The sequence below is a fragment of the Gopherus evgoodei genome, chromosome 11 (assembly GCF_007399415.2).
Source record: "Gopherus evgoodei ecotype Sinaloan lineage chromosome 11, rGopEvg1_v1.p, whole genome shotgun sequence".
Lineage (NCBI taxonomy): Eukaryota > Metazoa > Chordata > Testudines > Testudinidae > Gopherus > Gopherus evgoodei.
In genome coordinates this window covers 45,435,926-45,461,824 of record NC_044332.1, presented here as the reverse complement: position 1 = coordinate 45,461,824, position 25,899 = coordinate 45,435,926, and the positions used below count along the sequence as shown (strand labels likewise).

The 25,899-nt window shown below is 36.6% G+C and overlaps 1 protein-coding gene across 7 annotated transcripts in view; it reads right to left on the bottom strand.

Annotated features, from left to right (window-relative positions):
• Positions 1 to 2,358: 2,358 nt before the first annotated feature.
• COBLL1 (cordon-bleu WH2 repeat protein like 1) overlaps positions 2,359 to 25,899 on the bottom strand; it is a 145,146-nt gene continuing 121,605 nt past the window's right edge. For 5 of the 7 annotated variants that reach the window (XM_030580688.1, XM_030580687.1, XM_030580684.1 and 2 more), the window contains exons 8-15: positions 24,856 to 25,006; positions 24,302 to 24,376; positions 22,599 to 22,757; positions 16,443 to 16,701; positions 13,966 to 14,051; positions 9,256 to 10,871; positions 7,382 to 7,558; positions 2,359 to 3,946 (exon numbers count right to left, since the gene is read on the bottom strand). In XM_030580688.1, the coding sequence (XP_030436548.1) occupies positions 3,860 to 3,946; positions 7,382 to 7,558; positions 9,256 to 10,871; positions 13,966 to 14,051; positions 16,443 to 16,701; positions 22,599 to 22,757; positions 24,302 to 24,376; positions 24,856 to 25,006 (2,610 nt within the window). In that variant the 3' untranslated portion in view covers positions 2,359 to 3,859. The remainder of the gene's footprint in view (positions 3,947 to 7,381; positions 7,559 to 9,255; positions 10,872 to 13,965; positions 14,052 to 16,442; positions 16,702 to 22,598; positions 22,758 to 24,301; positions 24,377 to 24,855; positions 25,007 to 25,899) is intronic. The other 2 variants (XM_030580685.1, XM_030580686.1) reach the window with 2 other exon arrangements.

The following is a 25,899-nucleotide window of genomic DNA, read 5'->3' as shown; positions in this document are numbered from 1 at the left end:
TCCAAAGCTGTAGAAACTTGTCTAACAATATGAGTTACAAATATTCCAAAAGGTAACTAGACCAACTATGTGCAGTGGTCTGAAAACCAGTCACACAGTAAAGAGCCCACTCAGCATCTGACTTTTTGGCTCATAAGCCTTTCAGAGTGGGTAGAATTGTGGCAGAAAGGAAATTATTCATAAGAAATTTCCATTGTGCAGCCCAGCATCTCCCACAATTCTGGTTGCCTGGGACGTAATTAGCAGTGAACAAAGGTACTGAAGGTTATAGAAAAGGTCAGAAAGAAAGGAGAAAAATGGAATCCCTCCCCATTTATAAGATTTCCTCAAAGGGCAATATTATTTCTGGGCCACCACTTGCAGCACCTTCCTGCCAAAGGAAGCCTCTACAGATAGAAAATCCACTTTATAGTGCTTGATAAAGGTAATACCAGTTGGCCACATGGCTACCTCACAAATTTCTGATGTGGATGCATTTGCTCTTTCTGCCCACAAGGTTGTCAGGACTGCATGAAGGGTGCCCCGTCCCCTTTCAGAACTAGAACTTCAAGCCTTGTATGCCTTCACAATGCACAGCCTAAGGCGTTTAACAATGGAAGTCTTGAAAGTTCTGAGTACTTGACATTATGTGTGAGAGGATATTAATAGGGCACCTGACCTCCTTATGAATTCTGTTATGTTTAAGGTAGATTTTCAGAGTTCTTCTGACATTTATCATGTACTACCTCTTTTCAGTGGCATATTGTAGCTTCAGACAGAATGAAGGGAGAATCTGTTGGGGAACATGGAAGGAAGGGTTTGCTTTAGGAATAAATTATTCTGAGTTCTAAGCACCACCTTGTCCTTGTGGAACATACAGTAAGGCTCTTGCAAAGATAGGGCCACCAGTTCAGCCATCATGTCTGCCAGACAACTGTCAATCAGAAAGCAAGTTTTGATGGACAAGTAGAATGCTGGCACTGATGTCAGTGGTTCAATGGGAAGACTTCTTGGAATTCTGAACACAAGGGGTAGGTTCCATTTTGGAACGTGTCCTGACTGCTGGCTTGGCTAAGGAGACTGCTCTAAGAAATCTGGCTACCTGCGGGCTCTCTGCCATGGAATCCAGAGATCACGCAAACATCACACTAACAACAGTGGACACCTGACACGGTGCGGGGTTGGAGACCTTTGTCGAAGACTTCTTGGAGAAAGTCCAAAATAGCCCAAATTCCTGGGATTTGTCTTATAGGCTACTCTGCCATGCCAGGGAAGTGCTGAGTAGCCAGCAAGGAGGTACTGAAGCAGAGGCTCAGGGTGGTTTAAGTCACTGGGATGAAAACTGACGTCGAGGAGGAAGAAGCTGGAGAGGGAAAACACTCCTCACACTGCTCCATTGAAAAGCAGAAGATAGGTTGGAGGTACCCCTGTCCACACATTGCCACTGAGGAAGAGAATCTAGTGGCAAGCAAGAGAAGAAGAATGGCCAGAGCACACAGCACAAAGACTTGATCTGTCTCCACGAGCTGCAGAGAGGAAGGGAGCAGCCCAAATGTCTAGAATTGTGGTAGATGTGGTCCTGAACAATTAACAACCAATATGCTTGCCTTCTAGAGCTCACATTCACTGTAGTGGTGTCCTTTTAACTTATGGCCATTCTGCCATATATACCTATAGATCAAGGCAATTCTGACTTTAATATCCTCAATCCAAGCCAATTTGCATACATGGACATATGGGATTATACAGTAGTGGTGCAGTCAAAGCCAAGGGTAAAGTCAGCAGGTGAAAAATGCAAGTTGATCTTTTCTTCCTGACGCAAAAGATTTAGGCTCCACGGGTACCAACTTGTGAAAAAGGTCAGATAGTCTAAAGTCACCATGTGTGGAAATTGAATTAGAGTCATGTGAGGTAGCTTTACTAATATTTTGGCAGTAAACTATTACTTGACAGAAAACTGAAATGTTAAAAATCCAGGCGCAGATGGAAGGGGACTCCTTTAATAGTGCAATCAGCATATTATAAATCAGAATATGGTACAGCAAAGCTGAGGGTCACTAGAACTAGTTTTATTCATGAAACCAGCTATGGCTGGTTATATTTTCTAAATATGTCCCTAAAGGCACAGTGACATCTAGAAAAGCTAAGCATGAAAGAGAAAAGATTGTTCCTCTGTTACAGATGCCACCATTTTTTCCGGTGATCTATGGAAAACATTCTTTTTCAGGCAGCCATTTGGAAAGATCTGCTGAAACCTCACTGATTATTTGTTTCCCATTCAAAATCTGGGATCCTTTCTTTATGTGGGGGGAAAAAAGAGGGATACATTTTATCAGTGGATTTAGGGGTAAAAACAAAACGTATGAGACAACAGGATTGTGCAAATAAATATTCATTGCTTTACTATTTAAGAATTACTGTTTACTAGGACATTCTTAGGTTTTTTATCATCATTGTTACAACTTTAATATAGTTTTACTTGTGACCACTTCCAACTAGTGAAAGTAATGTACACTGATCCCAGATTATTGCACAAAAAACATTGGCAATATGCCATTCTTCAAAATAAACCTTTTCTTAAATGAGCAATTATAAAGCAATTTGTGCAATTAAAATACCGTTGAATGTTACAAACGGTTTCCATAACACAAAAATAAATATATTGTTAAACTAAATACAATTACTTTTTATTCAACCAAAACCCAACATGAAATTTTAGAAAATGGAAAATATCTCAATATTTGCAGTAGATATCTACAATCCAGTTTTTTTTTTAATCACCACCATAACCACATTTTCCCCTAAAAATTATCATCTCGACAAGAAAGACAAAGTGATACAAACACTGCATCTATTATTAGGCATTTCCTTTTTATATAGTGTTCCAGCTTCACCTCTTTTTCTATTTCAGTAGCAAATACTTATTTTATAAATATAGACTTTTGTATAATGTGCTTTGTTTTCTCATTATTGTACTGATTTAAGATTATAATAAACTGTATGAATAATTTCAAAGCATTTTAGGATCTTTTTAGTTATACATGTGAGCACAATTTTTATTTCTCTGTCACTAAATATGAAAACTGGATTTTTTTTTTCCCTACCACTGTTTCTACATGTTGATGACAATATTTAAAAAGGTATCTGGTACTTATTGCTTATCAGAATATTATGAGAAAAAGCTATTCACAAAAATTATTTGTTATAAAGCAGAATGAGAAAAGCCAAATAGTATTAGTGTTAAGAAAATATTAAAATAGTATGAAAAACTTCAGATCATTTTGGTCCTGCTATTAGAAAAAAAAGGTAAGGTGACTAAAAGCCAAATATTGATTCCAACCCTTAGTTGAAGAAAGGAAAACATACCTATTTTCTAGGAAATTCTCAAGTGAACTTCATTGACTATAATTTTAAGATTTAATTTAACAAAGTAACATTGAGGCAACAAGTGGCAGATGTATATTTAAACTCACAATTTAACATTACTATTATACAATTATAAACTTAAAAATCTGAAATTCTCAGACTCCTCTAAATCATCAGTACTTTTCAGCATGTTGCTACATGTCATTAAGTCTTAACAGTACAAAATGAAATTAACATATGATTTACATTTAAACAAAAATGAAACTCGTCTGTAACTCATCTTAAAAGTTCTGAAGCAGCATTTTCAGCTTTCACAAAAAAGGCAAAAATATTACTATAAATTACACATTCTAATAAACCTTCCGCAGGAATTAAGAGATCCAGAATGAAATTCCTATATTTTAATTTACAAGGTATACTAACATTCACCTGCATTTACATTTGCAAAAATTTGCAGTTAGTATTAATTTGGCCTAGGCAATGGTAGTAAAGTGCAAAGTATTTGGTATAATATCTAATGGTTATATTTTTCTTCTGTGGGAAATGAGTGACTGAGCCTGGATCTTCCATTGACAGATCTAGTATTTGATGGAGCAGCAACCTAGGAGAAAAGAAAAACTTCATCACATTGCTGAAATAGAAATATTTGTCCAATTTTAATGAATTTTCTCTGTAATGTTTTATTCAGTACTAGTTTACAAATGCAGAAATCATTTTTTTTAAGTTCAATCAAATATTAAATTACCTTTGTGCAATTTTAAAAATCAGATATTTACTACTTCCAGAGCATGTACACTTTGGTAGGCATTAAGTGTGAAACAACTCTTCACAAACTGCACACTTAATACAATTATCGAATGTGTTGGAGCTCTGCTGCCATCTCAAAAGAAAAATGTGAAAAGCAATGTATTCACTGAATACATCCACATCTTCTTTTAGTCAAGTACACATTAGAACTGATTCCAGATATAATTCTTGATTTAAATGTGTTCCGTGACACTGCAATGAATTTTTTAGTGAGTGGTAAAGTTTTACTAAGTGATAAACCTGTTAATTTAAGACATTCAGGACCCTTTTTTCCAACAGTGCTGAATACACCACCAACTTCAACTGAAGTCAGTGAGAGCTGTGGGTGCTCTGTGATCCTGAAAATCAGGCCCTAAGATTAGATACCACTGAAAAGATCTTGAACAGAATTTACTAGCACAATGAAAATATTCTGAAGAGAGAAAAATTGTTTAAAAACAACCTCATTTGACCCATTTAGGTTAGTAATTACTGAAGGCTCCATTCAAAAGAAAAGATCCACAGCACAAAAGGCCACAGATCTTGGCTCTGCACTCTGACAAGTTATTAAGGAAAAAAAAGACTTGGCTAGCCATGGTAGCATTTTTGTCTGGTTTCTTGAATGCCTCCCTTACAGAGCTGCATCAGGGAAGGGGGATGGCAAGCACCTGACAGACCTTTTACCTAATTCAGCAGAACCAAATAGTAGCCAGTCATCACTCACAGAACCAGTTAATGGAAGCTATGAGTTAATTTACTTAAAATGCTCTTCCCAACCGGGATCACTGACTATCTGGATACTTCTACCCTGCTGACAAAGGTGTTTCATTTCTCTATTGATTACAATGTGCCCTGCTCTCAATTTTAAGCTTTTAATAAAAACACTGCCTGAATTCATCAGCACAACAGGCCTAAAAATAAAGCTGATGTCACACTCTCTCTCCCCAGCCCCCCATCATATGTCACCTTCCCTTTATTTGTTACAGAGAAAACAGTGCAGAAGTTAGCATTTTACACATTTGGAGTGTCAAGTGTCCCTATACTTGAACAGACTTCATGAAATTCTCACGGGCCACCATGCTGTTGAATGCTTTAGGTATGGTTTAGGTTCCTTCACTCCATTCTTCAAGTTCTCCCTGAAAACACACATCTTCTGTAAGGTCCATAAAAATGCTGTTCCATTTCAATATTCCACTATTTTAGAAAAACTTTCAAATTCAATTATTGTGAAAGACCGTTATCTGATATTTTTCTGTCCTTTAGATTGTCAACTCCTCAGCCAGGGAGTGTCAAAAATTCTCTACTGATACAAAGTTGGCCAAGGAAAGTACGTAAAATCAAAAAGTTATGGAACTCCTTGCTAACCTTTTTCCAGCTTTCAATCTATGCTTGATATGTTTCTTGAATTCTGAAGAGCACTTTATCAACCTTGTTTTTCCAAATAAGTTATCAGGTATTACGGCAAGTACTGCGAACAGGTTTTACATATTTTTGATATTTTAATATTTTATCCACTTTTTTTAAACATTGTATTTTCAGTTTCAATATTGTTCACAATGCAACTATGTAACAATAATCAGAAAGCTACATCATAAAAATCAAGCATGTTTCTTGTACATCAGTAGATCCAACTTCATCAAATCTCTAGAAGATTTAACGTTTGATTAATCTCATCCACTGTCCTTAAATGATTTGTAACTGGCTGACAACTAGTTCACTGCAATACAGCTTCTAACCGTGCACCACTCTGACAGCACACTGGACTGACTGACCAATCATTCTGACGTTCCACTTGTGACCATTCTGGGGAAGCAGGGCTATTCAATCTGTGTGGAGATGGTGGGAGGCCTGGGAAACTCAAAGACGCTATTCCATTGCCACACTTCTGTTAAGAGTAAGGTTTACCATGTAATGTAAGCTGTTTGGGTGCCAAAATACAGACACCCACAGAACCCATGTTCTCCTTAATATGGTTCTAAGGAATCAAAGACATCTATAAAATAATTGCTTAGGAATAGGGATTTTGGGAGGGGTTGGGTAGGTGGGCAACAAAGCTCTGGATCTTCAAAAGAGACAGGGTTCTGCAGTAACAGGTCATACTTCACCACGCTGGTGGAAGACAAAAAACTGGGGTTAGAGGACAGAAAGATACAAATGAGAAGGTCTATCAAACCAAGCCAGAGTATTTTTAAAGGTTTCTAATTAACAATACTGTTTTAAAAGGTAGATCTCCAAATATCATCTAACTGAGGGAAATACAAGTTGAAATTACGGAATGATCTGACATTAAAAACACAGTATATTTATTCTGCAAAATAATTTAAACAGAATGTTCTTCTGAGGTGTCAGATTGTTCATGGTAACTATAAAGAACGACTATGCTTTAAGCAACCCATTTACCTATAGTCATTTGAGTATTAAGTAATAGCGCAGGCTAATTCGTGTTTTTATCCTTTACATCAGTGATTTCTTCTATATTATTTCCATGTTTCCTAATTATTAAAAAGCTTTTACTAAGTATATATCACTATAATATCTCAGCTCACAAATAGAATGAATTACAACTACTCAATTTTTTTTCATTAAGTATTGTGGTTTACATTTAAGGAATCATTTTTCTTATGTAGTGTTGCATTCCAGAAATAGGAAAATATCAGCACTTAGTACAGTAAGATGCATACTTAATTCTCTCCGGAATTACTGGCCACAAAACATTTACAAACATTGTATGAAAAATGAGATTGTTCTAGCTAATGAAACCAAACAGCAGACACAAGTTTTAAAATATAAAAAGAATTAAGTGTGTATATAGTATCGACAACCAATAGGAAATTAATCTTTACAACTTCTGCATGCATACTGTTGGCAGAAGGTTGTAGCTGATTTACCTCTTGTGCTTAAAACCATCCCTGTTCAGAAAAGCATTTAAATAGATGTATATGTTTGAGTGCTTTGCTAAACAGAGATAAGCACATGCTTATGTGTTTTGCTGAAGTGGAGCCTTAATTAATTTTAATATAAAATTTATTTCAGAAACACAATATTTTCTCTATTTGAAAAAAATGACAGTACAAGCTTCTTGCATGTACATTTACAAATCTGCTTTGGTACAACTAAAAAAAAAAAAAATATTTCAGGAGACTCCCTTATCATGATTAGTTCCAGGACTGATTGCTTTTAGGCATTAATTGGGTAATTTTGAAATAAGCACTGTAAGTCCATTGTTACTGATGTGATGATGAAAACTCACCCTTTTTAATTTGGCAGCAGCTTCTCCAGAGCGGATAGCAGCCAGCAGACTCTGGTGGATCTGTTCTGGGTCAGAGCTCTGGAACGTTAAAGCAGTTTCTCTCTCAAAAACAGAAGTTGGGTGGTCAGCTGAAGATTGCACCTGGCTGTTTTGTTCACGGTTTGTACAGTTACTTTTCTATTAGGAAAAATATTAGAAAAATCAAAGCATTTCATTTGAGTGAGGTCATAAATGGATATCTGAAGCAGTCTGGCCAAATATTACAGCACTGTACCTCATTCTGCGTTTTGTTTCATGCAAGATTTCTGGGAACAGCCCTAATTTTGTACTTTCACTTTGCAAGTAATTGATGATGTGATGCGATTGATAGCACCCTGCTGAGGATGCCATAAAATAGCATCTGGGAATTACACCTGGATTTTGAACAAGTTATAGGCCAGAAGGGATTTAAGGAACTTTTTTTTTTTTTTACTGTTAAATATGGGGAATTTTCTCTCCAAGATATCTATCAAATTCTCCACATAATCATCTCTCATAGTTTAATTAATATCAAACAAATTTATTTCTATGCCTGCACGTTCCTTATTAAGACTACAAAAGCCTTAGGAAATAGAAAGATACTACCACAAGATGAATGGTATAAGATTTCCAGGAATATTCACAGTTAGATCTGAATTCATACTCTCAACTTAATTATACAAAGAATTGCCAGTAGGGCTAGAATTAGGCCATTGCATAGTATGGATGCCTCTCACAAGCTACCCACTTGCTCTCCGAAATCTCAGTTTTTACTTTATGCAAATATAGCTGTTGGGGGGGGGGAGAAGAGGTCACCTTCAAAATGTGAACTGAATGCAACTGATGCAGTGACATCTGCCTGAATCTGCAGAATATATGAAACTATAGCTCAAATGTATGAACTTCCCCATTCATCTGAGTAGGTGTTACAGGCCAATTATGATACTTTAAATGTCAATGTTGATAAATATTTCTTTAATCATTAAAATGTTTTAAAAAACATACTATCATGAGCTACACAATTTATTCTGAGTGACAGCTCATTTTGGGGCCATAAGTGGGTAGACTTGGGAGAGGACCACTGCTCCTTTCCCACCACTCAAGAGTACCCAAATCCAAGGTGCACAAACAGGGCATTTGATTCCGTGAGAGAGCTGAGCCCAGGAAGCATGCATGATCCTACTTTGAATATCTGCACAATCTACTAACATTAGCATCTCACTGTAACATCTAAAGTGAATAGATATTATACAGGGCAAACTTTTGAAGAGTTCCACTAACTCTACTTTTCCAGTTCAACCCCTGGATGCCAGTCAGGTTACAGAATACTGTTGACTTGTGCCAGTCATACCAGAAGATAATCTGCATCCTTACACATTTCCTGTCTCAATGTCCCTCAAACGATTATCTGGGACATCACTCAAAAATTAAGTAAAAACAGTTTTACACATGGTATTTTTTTAAAAACAAAGTCAACAACTCTGAATAGGAAAATAGGTATGCATAGATAAACCAGATCCAGTTATTTTTTCTTTGCTTATAAATTTGAGACATTATTAATTATGGCAAGACAGAATTATTTCTCAGCATTTTCAATTTTGCAGAAAAATTTCATTTAATAAAAGTATCCTCTATAAATGCCATACAAAACAACATTACTTCTTTTTCTTATATTCCATTGAAATGTTGTACATGGTGCTGTTACAGCAGAATGTACAACTAGATGTTTATATGCTATTAATCCAAAGCCTACTAATATTTGTGAACTATTCAAAGAAGGGACAGAGTGAATCTCACTCTTCTGTGAAAGATACAATGATTAATGTCCAAAAAATATTTAACTTTGTAAAATTTACCTTATCCATCATATTGTGTTGTGAACCTCTTGTTAAGGTCTGTAAAAACTGGTTCTTCACATCTCCTGTGGAAGTTGCTGAGGATAGTTCAACAGGAGATTTCTCTTTTGATGGCTGGCTACTGATGGCATGTGGTTTACTGAATGACTGTGATCTTTTGATTGCCGATGAGACAGCAAGAGCAAAGGGGGATGGCCTAGAACTGGAATATGGTTTTGGAATGGCAAACGTTCTAAGAGTTCTTAAGTTCAATGTTGCTGGCTGACACGAGGGAAAACTCAAAGGTTTAGCAGTTTTGACAGAAGTGGAAGTGTCAGTTTTTTTCTCATTATCAACCTCCTCTTCATTTAATTGAGCAGGGAAATTATGTGTTTTATGTAAAGGAAAAAAAGACTGATCTGATGTCAATTTTTTGTCTCTCTCTGTATTCGTAGCCTCTCTTTGAGTAGGACTAGCAGCAGCACTGACACTTCTGGCAATTGCAGATGTTACATAATGACCTGAAGCCCTTCTTTGCATCTGTAAGTAAAAAGAACTAGGTTTCATTGTAGGACTGAAAACACTTGATTTTTCTTGAGTCTCAGTTGAAGAATGTGTGTTACCTGAGCTTAGCATCAATGGAGTTATGCCATTGCCTATGCTGGGTTTGGAAGCCTCTGTTTCTATTTGCTTGCTTTCAGTAGTAACCCGAAGTTCAGAAGTTGAGACACTGTCAGTAATTCTGTTAGTTTTGTGCAGCTGATCATTCACTGCTAAAGCAGGTTCATATTTTAAACCAGACTCTGACTGACTGGTATTTTTTGAATCCCAAAGAATTTCAGTTTGCACTCCAAATTCTTTTGAATTCTTTGACTGTGGGGACATTTCCAAGGTGACTCCATCCTGACCCTTAATGTCTGACATAGCATCCAACTCGCAATCTTTCAGTATTTCCAAGGATTTTGGAGGCACTATTTTATAAGTAGTCATTCCAATTTTGGGGATATATTCTCTTGTAATTTCATTAGAGGGTTTAGGTTTAGGTTTGAAGTCTTGTCTATAAAGTGGGTAACCTTTAATAGGAGAACTAATTACACTTTTTGGAGCTCTCTCTGATGGGGTAAGACCACTGTCATTATCATATATATTACTTTGATTTTCTATGGGAATTGCTTTGTCATCCACAGCTTCTTGTCTCTGATAGTTGAATTCTGTTGATACTTCTACAGACTCTTGCACCTGGTTCATCAACTGCAAAGGTGGATTGTCTATATTCAAATTCTGCATGTGGGCTTCTCCTCTGAAGGTGGATGACTCACAATCTTGAAGGACAATCATTTCACTTAGTGTAGTCCTGCCAAACCTATTATCAGATGGAGTTGTCTGAATTGCAACATCCTGAGTTTTTACTATCTCCATGTTCGTTTGATTTAGCTTCCGAACTTGTATCCCTAGATTCACTTGAGGATTATCATCCTGATTTGTAGAGATGTCATTGTTATACTCTTGGCTGTTTGATAGTTTGTCAACTTCAAGCTTATTTTTTTCTCTGACATCTGCTGTATTAATTTCTCCCATCTTACATAGATTTTCTTTTTCTCCTGTGGTTGCTAGGAGGAATCTTGTGCCACTATGATCTTTAAAAGAAAAAATATTTCTAAACTAATATGAATATCAAACAGCCTGACATTTGTTTAAACCATGAAACCCAATACCCCCATTTTCTTTAACCACTAGAAATGGTTCCTTAGAAATAATAAACTTTCCCTTATTACACCCTTTCAAAACACTAGAAAGGTATTTTAGCTTGATTAGTACTGGTAATTTTTTCAATTTATTTTAAATGAAAAATACTTGAATAATACTACCCACTGAGGCTGTTGGTGTCATGGATAGACTAGATGGCCAAGCCTGTTTAGGGATCACTTAAGGTTTTGGGGTGAGGAGGGAGTCTGAATTTCATCCCATTATATACAAGGTCTAGCTCATATAGTCTATAAACTGGTAAGGACTATTCCAGATTATATCCTGTAATTCTTGTTTGGTCCCATGTCTCTGCTGTTTCCATACCTACTATATTTTTTCACGTAAAAAGATGTGATTTGCCATACGTTTCTAGCATTTCTACACTGATGCAGTTAAAATATCTGTCAAGTATCAGAGGGGCAGCCGTGTTAGTCTGGATCTGTAAAAACAGCGAAGAATCCTGTGGCACCTTATAGACTAACAGACGTTCTGGAGCATGCGCTTTCGTGGGTGAATACCCACTTCGTCAGATGCGCATCTGACAAAGTGGGTATTCACCCACGAAAGCTCATGCTCCAGAACGTCTGTTAGTCTATAAGGTGCCACAGGATTCTTCACTGCTTTTAAAAATATCTGAGCAACACAATTACTGCACATCTGTTTTATCAGGAGTTTATATTAAAGTGGCCTGTCTTAAATTTTGGGACTATGAATCACATCTGAGCCTTTCAAAAATTCATTAAAAAGCCCATTATTATACAATTAATCTTAAATTCAAATTATTTTTTTTAAATAAATGTCTCTCCCTGATGTATTTTATGTGTGTATTAAAAATATCAGTTTACTAGTTTTAAATTATTTGAATTGTAAATATGAAAAAACAAAGATGGGATTAATAAAAACACTCAGGCATGTATCTGAAGGAGTGCAACAATTTAAGATTATATATTTGCAGAATGTAATGTGTTACACTACAAGGATAAAGTAATGGGTTCATGAAATTATGAAAGTAATGAGTTCTAGGGGAATGAATTATCCATTTCTAGAACTATGGAAGGGCCTTTGCTTCCCTACAAAACATATTTCCACAAACACAATGACATACATAATGCAGTTTTGTAATTAAACCTGATTTTCCTCTTAGGCAGGATATTTGTGATAAATTCAAAAATTAACATATTAGAAACCATTATTGGGATATTCTACATTGTTCTAAACAATGTAATGCAACAATGGATTACAATGGGAACAAGAAAAGTTTAATTTAATAGATTTTGTTCATAGTTCCACACAGTTAGATTCATGACATGATTTACAAATAACTTGCAACACAAACAAAACACAGTTTAACTGAGCATCATTTTGGTCATTTCATTTTCTCATCTTTATCATCAAATAAAGAATGAATATTTGCAGGAACACACCAATGTTGTCTTCATCAGATTCACAAAATGAATTCATAACTGACAAGAAGATCCTCTATGTTCACACAGATGTGAGAAAATCTTTAACCATTTCAGAAAATCAATAGAACTTCAGCAATCTCGGATGCATATCTGGCAATTATTTCATGAAGTTCACATCTAATGCAACATACACCATAAGTCTGAGGGCTTGTCTACACTACCCACCGGATAGGCAGGCAGCGATCGATCCAACAGGGGTCGATTTACTGTGCCTAATATAGATGCAATAAATTGACCGCTGAGCGCTCTCCCAGAATGCGGAGCATAAGTGGAGTTGATGGGAGAGCATCAGCTGTCAACTTACCGCAGTGGAGACACAATGGTAAGTCAATCTAATTACACTGACTTCAGCTACACTATTCATGCGGAAGTGTAGACAAGCCCGAATATCAGGGTTGGAAGGGACCTCAGGAGGTCACCTAGTCCAACCCCCTCTCAAAGCAGGACCAATCCCCAGACAGATTTTTGCCACAATGAAGCCACTATGGCCAACTTTGTTTATACTACACACATAAATGATGGATCCTATTCTGTTTGTTAACAATAATCTAAGAGTAAAGTTTACTACATGTGTACTGGATAACTAAATCTTTGCATTAACACCTCAAAAACAAAATAAGCTCAAATTCAGGTTTACATCTAAACATCCTGGCAATAGCATCTTCCACAATTAATAATAATCCAACTGACATGACTTAAGGAATTTAGTTTACCATCATTAGATGCTCTCATTCCTGTATATTTCAAACAAGGTGCCTGTCATTTCATTTGACACTATAAAGGTTGAAATACATCTTTTCATCATGCCAGTAAAGCCAGAAATAGCTAATTGGGGGAGGGTGGATGAGAATTTTTTTCTTGAATGTTTGACTCTTGCAATACTATTTGACATCATAATTTTTTGACTCTTGCAATACTATTTGACATCATAATTAGAAACATAATTCAGACCAAATATAAAATTTCTCTCTTTTAGAGATATCATTCTTCTGCTGCACCTGTTTGCTTTAAATCTCTCACTCTGAAGGTTTAGCATAGAAGACACCATCTATCCAGAAGATTTATTCTGAACAGGACTTCCTTCAGAGTCTGCCAGTGCAATTTAATCGGCTGGGGAGCGCTATTAAACAATGTGCTGGGAAATCTATGTCCTGAGTCACACTGCAGTTCAGTTACAATCAGTGTGCTTTTGCAATGTAAAATAAAGGGTTTCTTTTTTTCAGTTACAGAAACGTCTTACTTATTCTGAAAGTGATTTCACAATGTGAGCCATAGATTGATGATATGAGATTCTATAACCTAGGACTGGAACAATTTCTTCTATATTTGGAACAATTTTGAAGTATCAAGACACTACTGTATTTGAATGTGTGTGCATAAGTAGCTTCTATTTGTATTAAATGTCTGTATTTCATAAAGTGGTTTGAGATGCCTTTGAGTATGAAAGTTCTATTAACTTGGAAACCAAAATTCTCCTCAACTTTCGTTACAAGTATTTTTCTTAGTCAGAATAACTCACCATAAAATTTGTTTGGATCCAATATTCCCAACTTCTCGTCATTTTCAAATGTAATTTGTTCACCATCTATCTTACTGTGTGGTCCTCTGCAAAACGACAGCACCGAATATTACATATGCTAATATCTCTCATTTCAGCAAACACACAGAAAAGATGTACAAGAACTGGCAATGTTCTCTAAAGACAGATGGAGAAAACTAATCAAATCTTTCTGCCAAACACTGGAAAAATTCAACAGAGATTATTAAAAAATTTGAGCGGAAATGGTGCTATGATACTTTACATACCACAGTGCATATGCAGTTTCTCTTTAGTGCAACGCTATGTGCATTTTTATTTATTTATTTATTTTACTTCCCTACTCCAATTTATTAGGCCCCGAGTAACCTCTGCAAGTTGATGAGCACACAACTTCCAGTGAAACCACTCAAGATGTTCAAGATCCCACAAGATCATACTCAAAATATTAATTATTTTGTTGAGGTAAAAGTAACCACCAAGGTAATTTTCTGGATGTTGTCCAGTACATTGTATATACAGTATGTTACCTCAAAGGGGGGAAAAATTGAACTCCATACATGAATATCTTGCAATTACAAAACCACAGAGGATTGAATTTGTGCAGTGCATACTTTTTCCTTAAAAAAGGACAGATAACATTTTCCTTACATTTTTGAGAAATATCCTAACAATATCAAGAACAAAAAAGAAATAGGAGCACAGCATATTACTAAGCATTTTGCAAGTGTACATAATTCTTCTGTACTCGAAACATAAGGCCCACAGGCTCACAGAACTAAGAGCAGACCTGGGGCTGCTCTAATACACAATAGACCAAACTGGCCCTCAATAATCCTGGAAATTGGGGAGTTCAAGAAGTCCTAAAGCCACCTTGGCATTTTCCTCTTCTCAGCTACACTAAGCAGAGCTTTGGTACAGCTGAGAGTAAAGCACAATGTTTGTCCACGTAGAACACAAGTTTTTTTCTCTTACCAAAAGTAGTGGCAATTAGGAAAAATGATATTTTGTTAGCTAACAAGCAAATTATATAGTGTAGTTGACAGAGTAGGGATTTCTGCAAGGCCCTCTTGACCCCAGACTGACTAAAAGGAATGTGGAGATCGCAGTCAAAACTAGAATTGGTCAGGAATTTTTCAGCAAAAGTTTTTCCATTGGAAAATGCTGCTTTGTCAGAACCAAAATATTTCATTGAAAAATACCAATTTCAATTAAACTTTCATCAGGACAGGATTCTCAGGTGCAGGATGGAATTTCTCATCAGAAAGTGAGCCATTCCAAAATACCCAAGAGCCTGGTGGTTAGACCACTCACCTGGGATGTGAGAGACCCAGGTTTCAGACCAGGAATTCAAACCTCTCTCATATCCCAGCTGAATAACTACTAGGCTACTGGCTCTTCTGTGTTGAGAGTCTCTATTCTTTCCCCCCCCACACACAAAAAACTGAAACAGGTCTTGGGTTCAACTTGATGTGGAAAAGGAAAATTTTTGAAATCTTGAAAAGTTTAGTGGGATGGGAAAAACATGTCCTTTCCAGCTCTCATCAAAACCCCTCACAGTATTTATGGAGGTGACTTGCATGCTACAAGTTCACTCCGGTGCAGTGTTTTATAAAAAACACCTTTTTCCAATTTAAATTGGGCAAAATGGCCAACTTACTTCCCTCAGGGAACAGAGGAATAGTAGATTAAATGAATATTATGGAACTTCTCTGGCCAATCAGCTTTCATTTCCAGCAGGCACTACTTTATGTTAGAAGCCTCCTGAGTCAGGCAGTTTATTATACAGGCTGAAGAGCAAAGTCAGACTCTGCAGAGGTATCAGAAAGGGAAAAAATGCTAAAGAAAACTGAGATATGTACATCCTTCCTAAGTAAAAGATGAGAGAATTAGCAGTGTTCTCTGAGGATAGATGGATAAAACTTGTGTGTAAAAGACAAGAAAACACAACAATGAATAAAAACAACAAACTGAGAATTATGACCATGAAAGTGGAGAGCATTTATCCAGGGAAGGCCATTCTTCATTATCTCCCCAAAATTGTCAGCATAATATTGTAGCAGTCCTTTGTGTTGTGACAGCTAACTGACCAGATTTCTAGTTTTCATACTTTTTTTCAATGAAAGTGAGTGTTGCTTAAATAATAATTAACAATGAAAGAACATTTTAATCTATTGTCATTTCTATTACTATGTGAAACCTGAACATAGCTATCTTTTATTTAGTGAGGAAAAGTGGGCCTAAACACAATAGCCTGGAATGTTTACGTGGTTATGTTTTTAACCACATTTAACGATTGTGTAATGAACTTGTTATACTGGAAAAAAGAAAATGAGAGTTTAGAAATATTAATCTCATGCCACTTTCTTATAAATCTCTATTCTGTTCTTTGCAATGAAAAAGTATTCATGGTTTTGTTTATTCATTCTCTCCCTTTCTTTCTTACAAAGAGTACTTACTTGCCATCTGTGCTCATATTTTCTTGTTTTTCTTCCCTGGAACTTTGAAAGTTATCTACAGAACCACTGCCAGGAATTGAAGATGATGAAGCAGAATCATTTTTTTCAATATCTAGTGGTACATCAATAGAAATGAAGGAGGCAGAAATCTCTTGTGTCGTAAGAAAGGTATCTGCACTTTCACTTTCCTCTTTGTGCTGTATATTCTTCTCTTCCTTTTCACTGATCTCATCCAGGATATATTCAGAGCAAATTCCAGCTGCACTCACAGAACAACCACCCAGAGTGTAAATATTAAGGGACAAAGCAAGTCTAAACATTTATAATTAAAATAGTAAACTGAAGAAAATTTTCTGAAGATATCACATAAAACATTAAAGTATGACTCAAGTTTAAATTTCTACAGGATTTACTATATAGTTCTTTCCTATTCAACTAGACACATTTCTTTATATCTGTGAATACCAGAGACAACTTTGTTTAAAATGAGTACTGCATTTTTTTAAAAAATCTGCAGTACTTAGCAATAAACATAGTACTAGAAAAATATCAATTCTATGTTAATCAAATCACTATTATTTTTTTCTGATAAGTCAATTTGTTATTCTCAAATTCAGCTTTAAAAATTCAGCTTTTTAGATCAAAAGTAGTATGCCAGTCGATTTAAGAACAGATACAAGACCCAAACCTAGTCCCAATCAGCTCAGTGGGCCATTTGCCACTGATTGGCATGGGACCCACCCAAGAGTTATCAAAACTTAGCTGTAATACCTTGAATTTATCAAAATTTAGCTAAAAGAGTACTCTGATATTTAGCATATAGAGTGGCTGCATATGCTACAAACAGAATTCAACAAATATGTAATATTACATTAAATGCATTTTAAAATGTAACAGTACTTCAGTTAAAATGTAACTCAACAAAAATGTGTAACTTATCAGCTTTGGCCAAATACCATATAAAATACCATATAAGACATAATAAAATTTCTAAGGGTGAGGTACCTAAAGCTAAATAAGGCTATGCAAATAACTAATTTTCCATTTGGTGGCAGTTATTAAAAATGGGGGAGAGCAGAAATTGTTTCAGATCAACCCCAAAGTGATTTTTTTCCTTTTCTGGCAGCAAACTGAAAAGTCAGAATTGTTTTGTTTCGGGGCAAGCAAAAACCTTCATTTTGATTTTGGGCACTTTAATAAAGGAAACTGAAATTTGGAAATTAAGGCCTAGGTTTGCAAAACAATGGTGGCGCACTCCTTACACTCAATAGCCCAGTGCCCTAACCACCAGGCAACAGAGTTATTTTCATGGTCCCTTGCTGACCCAATGAATATTTAGGTATTGAACAGTTTCAACTGGAGAGACTGAGGGACCCACTCCAAAATATTGTCGGGCTCAGGGCTCTTACGTAAAATGTGAGAGACTGGAGTTCAATTCCCTGCTCCAAAGTGAGTATCCTAACCAGCAGGCAGCTGGGTGTGAGGGGAACACCCAGCACTGCCACCATGTGAATCTAACCTGATATTTCTAAAATTTCTTTTTTGCTGAAACACTTCATGACAATTTGGCTGACCTGAATCTGGATATTTCAGAAGAAAAAAAAGTTTCACCCAGTTCTGCTCCTAAATTCAAGATTAGTCACCTAGCACCTCTAGAAATTTAAATGCCCTACGGCCCATTGACTTCCTATCCCAAACTTTTCTACAATTAGATGTCAATTAGTATTTTAAAAACATTAGTAAACAGACTTTACAATTAGCCTACTGGTTGTGTTGCTGCTGGTACTGTTTGTTATTCAAAAAATGTTAGGCTATACCTTGGAAATTTAGGAAAACAATTGTGGAATAATTATTCCAGAAGAGTTATTTTTGGTGTAACTCCTCTACCCCAACCCCTGCACGCGTGCGCACACATTTATTCCAAAAATAACTATTCCAGAATAGCTATTTTGGAAACTTTATAAGTATAGACAATCTCTAAATAAATGAAGGCTATAAGAATGGTGACAAAATAGCAGCTGGGAGCTATGGGGGAAGTAACTAGTAGTGGAAAAAGTTAATCACAAGGATCCTGGCGCATGCCTTTCTTAAAGATTAGGGAAAAATCACAAATTGCCTTTTCTCAACTAGCAGACTTACACCACCACAGGCTGGACAGCATGTTACCTAGTATTTTTACAGAATTGTGTAAAGACTGAGAACAGTTCAAATCCAGAACAGCAGTTTAAATCATAGCCTGTAAGGATAAACTCAAAACTGGAAGCAGCAAAGTTTTAAATAGTGTTAAAGGTTTCACTTACTCACATAAAATGGTCACGGCAGCATTAACTGAACGTGGGGTTAAAAACTAATCATGAAGGCCAGAGAAGCACATTCTGCTATTCTATTCTATAGGATTTTATACTGTCTTCATCTCTGTAATACCAGAGGGCTTTCCAGTAGCTTGTTAATCACATTGTTTAACTTCTGTCACATGTGGATTCTCCATCCCAAAGACAGAATGATGTATGAAGTGTAGCATTTTGTTTTGGTGGGGAACCTCTGTTGGTGGCTTTTAAAAAAAACAACACATTGCTATATGTTTATGTTAAACAAGGTGAAAGTTGTTCTCCTTGCACCTGGAGCAAAAAAGATAGTGAGATTTGTGATGGGCCTCATTTTTAGTGGGAATTTGTTCCACAGTTTTGGGCCAGCCTCCAAGAAAGTGTCATCTCCTGCACATATGAGCTTTACCCTGCGGGAGAAAGCTCCAATTTACCTAAGAGGCAGAGTTATTTGCCATGGTCCTCATCCTGAAGCTCTAGGCAATCTTTAGATACACTGGGCACAGAAAATTGAGCACTCTGAAGGTAAAGACTGAGACACTGATCTTGACTAGATGTTCTATGGGAAGCTGGTTTAGAGAGCACAGGACAATACACTTACGGCAATTCATGCTGCTGGGGAGATATTCTGCAGGGTTGTGCATTAGTTGTAGTTTTCTAAGGGCTGTTTCCTTGGGCTTCATATCCAAGTATATTGCCAATGTGTAATCCAAATGCAAGTTGACAGAGTCATGCATTAACCAAGGCCAGATAATCCACCAGGATGGAATGGAGTCTCCTAGCCACCCAGAGATATGATGTGAGGTGCTGCTACATAAAAGCTTATTATCAGCAAGCAATTCAAGAGCACTCCTAAACTACAGGCTGAACTGGCCCCCTAGTTTGTGGTGTGTACTTTGAAACAAAGGAGACCATACCATGAAAGCAAACTCAAAGTGCTTTGTTCTGCCCAGCAGCATGACACCCCTCCCAACACACACGCACACCCGTCTTTGCCTCAGATTCAGCTTCAACTATCTTTTTTGGTGAGTAAGGGGGTCCATAAGCTGATCTCATCCAAGCACCGAGTCACCTTGGTAGTAGTAGAATAGCTGTACGTAGTAAAGAATAAGTAGAGCTGTGTTATGTTTTCACAGTTACACCCATACGCTCCCGGTGGCTGAAGGATCAGTTCATGTTTCCTGACTTTGTTCCAAATGCCTGGTTTTCTAGGTTTAATTTTGATCTAAGATTGAAGCCACCTCTCCTTTTTAATGAAACTGGTTTTGCATTGTGTGTATGTGATATACTATGTCTACACTATGAACTAGTGGTGTGATTCCTCTGCTGTACACATACTTGCAGTATGCAGTAGCTTGATGAGAGCCAGTGAGAGTATAAATAGCAGTACAGACACAGCAGCATGGGCAGAAGCATGGCTGAGCCATGTTGCATATGTACGCACTGGTTTCAAACCAGTTTGTACTCAGCACAGCTCAGCTGAGTCTCCACTCCGCTGCCCATGCTAGCAATGGTATGTTACAAATTATACTTGTGTTACTCTTGGGACATGTATGTAAACATGTACAATTGTGTGAGTATACACACACACACACACACACACACACACACACGTGTACGTGCACTAGGCATTAAAATATACTTTTTTTTTCCATTAAAGAATCTCAGAAAACCAACAAGATATTTAAAATGTATCTGTGCGGATATATATGTTATTCACCAGAGCAAATATTAGGCTACGATGTTTAAACAATGTTCCTTTCAAGCTATTAACAGCCTATTGGGCTAAAAGATACCTGAAGAGGTTTTAGTTGACAGATCAATGATCTTACAATGTAAATCTCCTTTGGAGACATGGGTCAATAAGAGTACCATTTAAATGGTATACAATAATAGTCTAACATGTCTTTGCAAGCTATTATGCTTCAAAGTGTCAGAGATAGAGAGTTGCGTACTCTCATCATTCACCCATTATAGTCTATCACTCTCTTCAGTGCGTTGGCTACTGACCTAATGAACCTCAGATTCCTTGGGGACTTTACAGTGTGTTTTGTCAATAAGATTGCTACTCATGAAATTTAATTTTAAAAAATTGTAGGAAATATACAATAATTGTTAATTAACATGCAGATATTTTACTCTTCTCTCCTAAACCACGAAACTCTAATGGAACTATGTATGTTAGGCTAGAAAAATGTTCAGAATGAAAACTAAAACCATTATGGAGAGAAAGATACATCTTTTTGTAGTTTTACAATGCAAAAATCATTCTAATTATTTTTCTTTTACATGTCTCTTCTAGTAGGTATAATCCTTTAAAGCATTTTTCAGCCCAGAGTGGGCTTTTTAAAGAGAAAATAAACTTCTGAAAATAATAATTTATAATGGATATGTTATCATGTTTTAAACTATACAGTGCAGTACCACTTTAATGAATAGCTAACAGAAGCACAAACGCATTCTATTACTTTCAGGAACAAAAATAGATTCCTTCAAGTGATCATTACTTTGTGACTGGTATTATATGGTAAACCTATTATGCACTGCTATTTTATTGAATGAGCAAATAAATTTAAGCAGCAGCCGTTTGATATGATACAATGAAGAATACAACTGGGCTTTCCTCATGGGGTCCTGTAGAACCACAGGCCATGGAACTGAAGCAGAGCTGCATCTAAGTGGCATCCATTTAGAAAGTATTGACAAAAAACTCCATCATGCAACTTGTCCCAAATCTGGATGATTGTAATGGGGCTTAAAAACAAAACAAGACACAAGCACCAGTGGATAATCTTCCCCCTCAGCAGGCATAGTGTATATCTCAGTGTTCATACTGGGCCTGTCCTAAGCCCACTGAAGTCAATTAGAGTCTTCCCATTGCCTTCAGTGGGCTTTGGATCAGGCCCACTTGTATACCTCTCTACAGCTTTTGACAGTCAACCACAAGGTACTACTGACCAGTGGGAACACTCAGAAGAATTCACTGTATCTGGGGTTGAAGTTAGAAACAGTGCAGAGGGCTCCAACTCGTGTAGAATACAGTAGCCTTATCAGTGGAACACGCAATATTGAACACATCAACAACTCTTTGCTCTACATCCTCTATTAGCTCACAATCTGCTTCTACTGCCAATTCAAGACTGTGTGGCACCAGTGGACAAGACCCATCTATCCATGACTTGTGTAAACTGCTGCATTCCTCTAGGGCAGCGTGGCTAATAAAACCCAGGAAGAATGCGCGAGAGCTAGAGTGAAAGCATTCTTGTTCAACAAGGATCGGCTGTGGAATGAGCTGCTAGAAGAGATTAGGCTAGCATACTGCAAGCCCTTACTTTATTTTTTTTAAACGTTTTTTCATTATGATTTGAAAAATATTTATATTTTATGAAAGTACATATACCACGAGCAGAGCTTCCTAGAACCTAAGAAAAACAAAGAACAGATTATTCCAAAAAGTTGACAGATCTAATTCACCTGAGCTGGATTCAGGTACTATAGTAATGGGAAATGAAGAAAATTCAACATAGATCAAAACCCCTAAGACAGAAGCATATTATAGCTAAAGAATTAGTCAGAGAGATCTCTGATTGCATTCTTCATTTTAGAACTGAATTGTCTCATCTGTAACTGGATACAAATTTAACAGGGAGAAAATTAAATATTTATACATGCTATCTGAAAAGAAAAGTTTATGGTATGGCACAATTACAGCTGATTTTTTGTTCCCTACAGCGGCTCTAGAAGTAGTGAAAACTTCAACACATGCATTATAATATTGGTCTACTGTAAATTATCTATCCATAGTATCCTACAGAAAGATATTACAACCTACATTTAGAAGGCATTTCAGTTGCATCAGGACAGCCAGTGTTACCAGTAAGGTTAGTTTCATCGGTTACTTGCTGGAGAGTGTTTTGTTCATGACTGGTTGCATCTAAGCAATGAGAGGCACATGATGGCACTGCGGCTCTGGTTATATCAACTTTATTGCCTAAAAAGCAGTTTAGGAATAAGAAGGTTAATTAGCTTGATGTAATCTGCAGATTACACAAAATAAAATTAGAATGACAGCAAACAAAAATGTAACTAAACACATTTCAAAGCAAATTAGTTATTTTTAAAGGAACTTTAGTAAATTATTTGTGAAGTTGAGCCTCCAGTAATACTCCAACTGTACTTCTCTTTTTATAAGAACTACAGTTTATACTTGTTTAAATACACTTATCCTCAAGTTAAATTTTCAGCATCCTTAAGGCAGCCTCCTTTTCTGCACCCATGATTTTTCAGATGCCAAAAACTCTTAGGTACAACTTGGGCCACCAAGACGTTTTAGTACCTAATGTACCTAGTGTACACATCATTTATTCAGAAGTCCGAGTTACCTAAAATTCACCTGCAATTATTTGCTCACACAATTTGAGTTAAAAGTTAGAGGCAGTGTCCAAACAATCTGGTCCATGATTTGCAAGACATCTTATTTGCTATAAGAAGTTTTTTGCTAAGAATTTTATTGCTCTCCTTATTACTCTTTATAATGTAGACACAATATAATGGTATGTGACCCCATGTACATGTCTGCAAACATATTTCCTCAGGGTGTGATCTTAGATCACAAATTGAACAGGGACAGAGTCTAGTGAGCACTTGTGATTCAACCAATTACAGCTTTTTCATTCATGCACAGAACTACTCACATCACAACTTGTATCCAAGCTGGTAACTGATTAGTGACACAGCTGGCTTTAAACATTGTTTGTACATTATGGGTTCTTCTTGGTTGGTAACTGAGTTTCCCCCTTTCCAGAGGCCTAAGATAACACATGGGTCTCTGTATAACTGGTGTGGCATGCTTATGTTTTGCAGTCTAAATGGGAGTCCCTAACAAGGCTCATGTAACCACTTTAGCTTATCCTCCTGCTTCTAGTTATCTGTATAGTAGGAAATCTCAAAGTGCAGAGCCTCATATATTGCTAATGCCACTCCATGTGTGTGTTCTTAAGACATTTTATCCCCCGCTGAAACACTGAGATAGCAGTTTTCCCAGAATGCACTGATACAAAAACATAGGCAACACGGTAGTTATAGTCATATAAACAAGAATCATACTTGGTTATGTGGGTGAGGAGGGAAGCGATGTATGGACATGACAACTTCTGACCCAGACGCACACAACACAGGTGGTGTTCTTTTTTAAAACTATTCCATGAATGTCTAAATATTCTAGAATACCCACTAGGTATCTCTTTTTAAAATGTAACACATAGTAACCAATACAAACATCAGATGTTTGTTACTAAATCATGAAAAAGTAAAGCTTTTGTACTTTAGAAACCCATATCAATACTTACAGGATGGGGAGGGAGGGGAGGGAGAAACAGTATCCAGGGAAAATCTCAAATGTAAACGATAGTTTACGAAAAATACAATAATGGGCCTGTAACATCTGCAGCATGACTTTTTACTATTTCTCTTTATTACCGTGCTTTTACTATGACTGTTCTTGACTATGTTTTAACAACATCTGGGAAGAATTACCTGTTGGAAACAGTACTTCTGTATCTCTTTCTTCCACAATACTTTCTACAGGGGTTGATTCTGCAGACTCTGATACTGAAACAAAGTAAAGAAAATGTTAACAGACAGGTCCCTTTTCAAATGCAATCATTTATTTCTTTTACACCAATATTAACCTGAAACAAAATTTCTAACTTTGACTTTACAGATTAGTGTGTTTCTAAGGAATGAAGTACTTTCGTCTCAGTGATTAAAGCTTGTTGCAACCACACCTACAGTACTGTCAATTCCATGGTCCACACACCCACACACCCCTCTGTGCATTTCAGCTGTTACAATATTACAGACCTTGACATAGAACTGAAGTTTGATACATGACATTTTTCTCTAACATTGTCCTGTTTTCATTTGTCTTTTTACTTAAACATATTCTTAAATATAGATGTTTAACATGTATGTATGGTTTTACTTAAAAGTTCAAGCAATAGGGTGACATTTCTTTAACAATAGTATTTAGCCTAGGTACAGTTATACCATCTTTCCATTTCTGCCTAGTTAAAAAGTAAAAAGATTACCAGTTCTTTTACTGTTGTCACTTTGGTCTTGTGGTATTCTAGAAGGTGGAGAGGGCGCTTTGCGCTTAGTTCTTCTCAAAGAGGAGTTAACAGATGATGTGCCACTGAGCTGCAGAGAACCTGTTCTCACTATTCCTAGTCTCAACTGACCCTAAGCGGGGGGAAAATCAAAAGAACAAGAGTATTCCGAGAAACAGCAAGAAAAGTCTGATTATTGTACTGCAAAATGTATACCTGAGATAACAATCCTCATCCACTATTAACCAAAATTGAAACAACAACTTGTTAATTTTCTAATAGCTTCTCTGAGCAATACTTTCAAACTATTCCCAAGGGGAAAAATAATCAGAAAATGGTGGAGCAGTAAGTGAGGGGAATTATATCTCGTATAGCGTTGGATAGTTAAAGATGTATCACAACAGTGACGGTAAACAAAATTAATTGTCACAAATGTTAGGAAGAGAGTAACCTGGAATCTCTCACTCTTAAAAAAGCCCATGTCAGAAAACTCTGATGGGGAATGTTCCTAAATATGTTGTAATATGGTTTAAAGACAGAACTGTAACAACAACATTTTAACAAATATTCTAACAAAAATAGGGATTTGGCTCTTTGCCAGTGTGCACACAATATGAAAGCATCAAAATACACAAAGGGATAGGACATCTGAGGGGAACTTTTTAGTTTATACCAGTGGCTCGCAAACTTTTTTACTGGTGGCCCCTTTCACATAGCAAGCTTCTGAATGCGACCCCCCCTTATAAATTAAAAACACTTTTTTATATATTTAACACCATTATAAATGCTAGAGCAAAGCAAGGTTTAGGGTGAAGGTTGACAGATCGCAACCCCCTCTGTAATAACCTCACAACCCTCAGTCTGAGAACCTTTGGTTTATACAGTATGTTGCTATGGCAGTCCTGTATGCATTTTAAAAAGAGCTGTTCCATTTTATCATCACTAGTTCAGCATCTGAAAAGATAGTTGCCATAATTTTGCCTGTCATTGTAACAGCTATTAGCCTGATACTGAAGTAACCTTGTA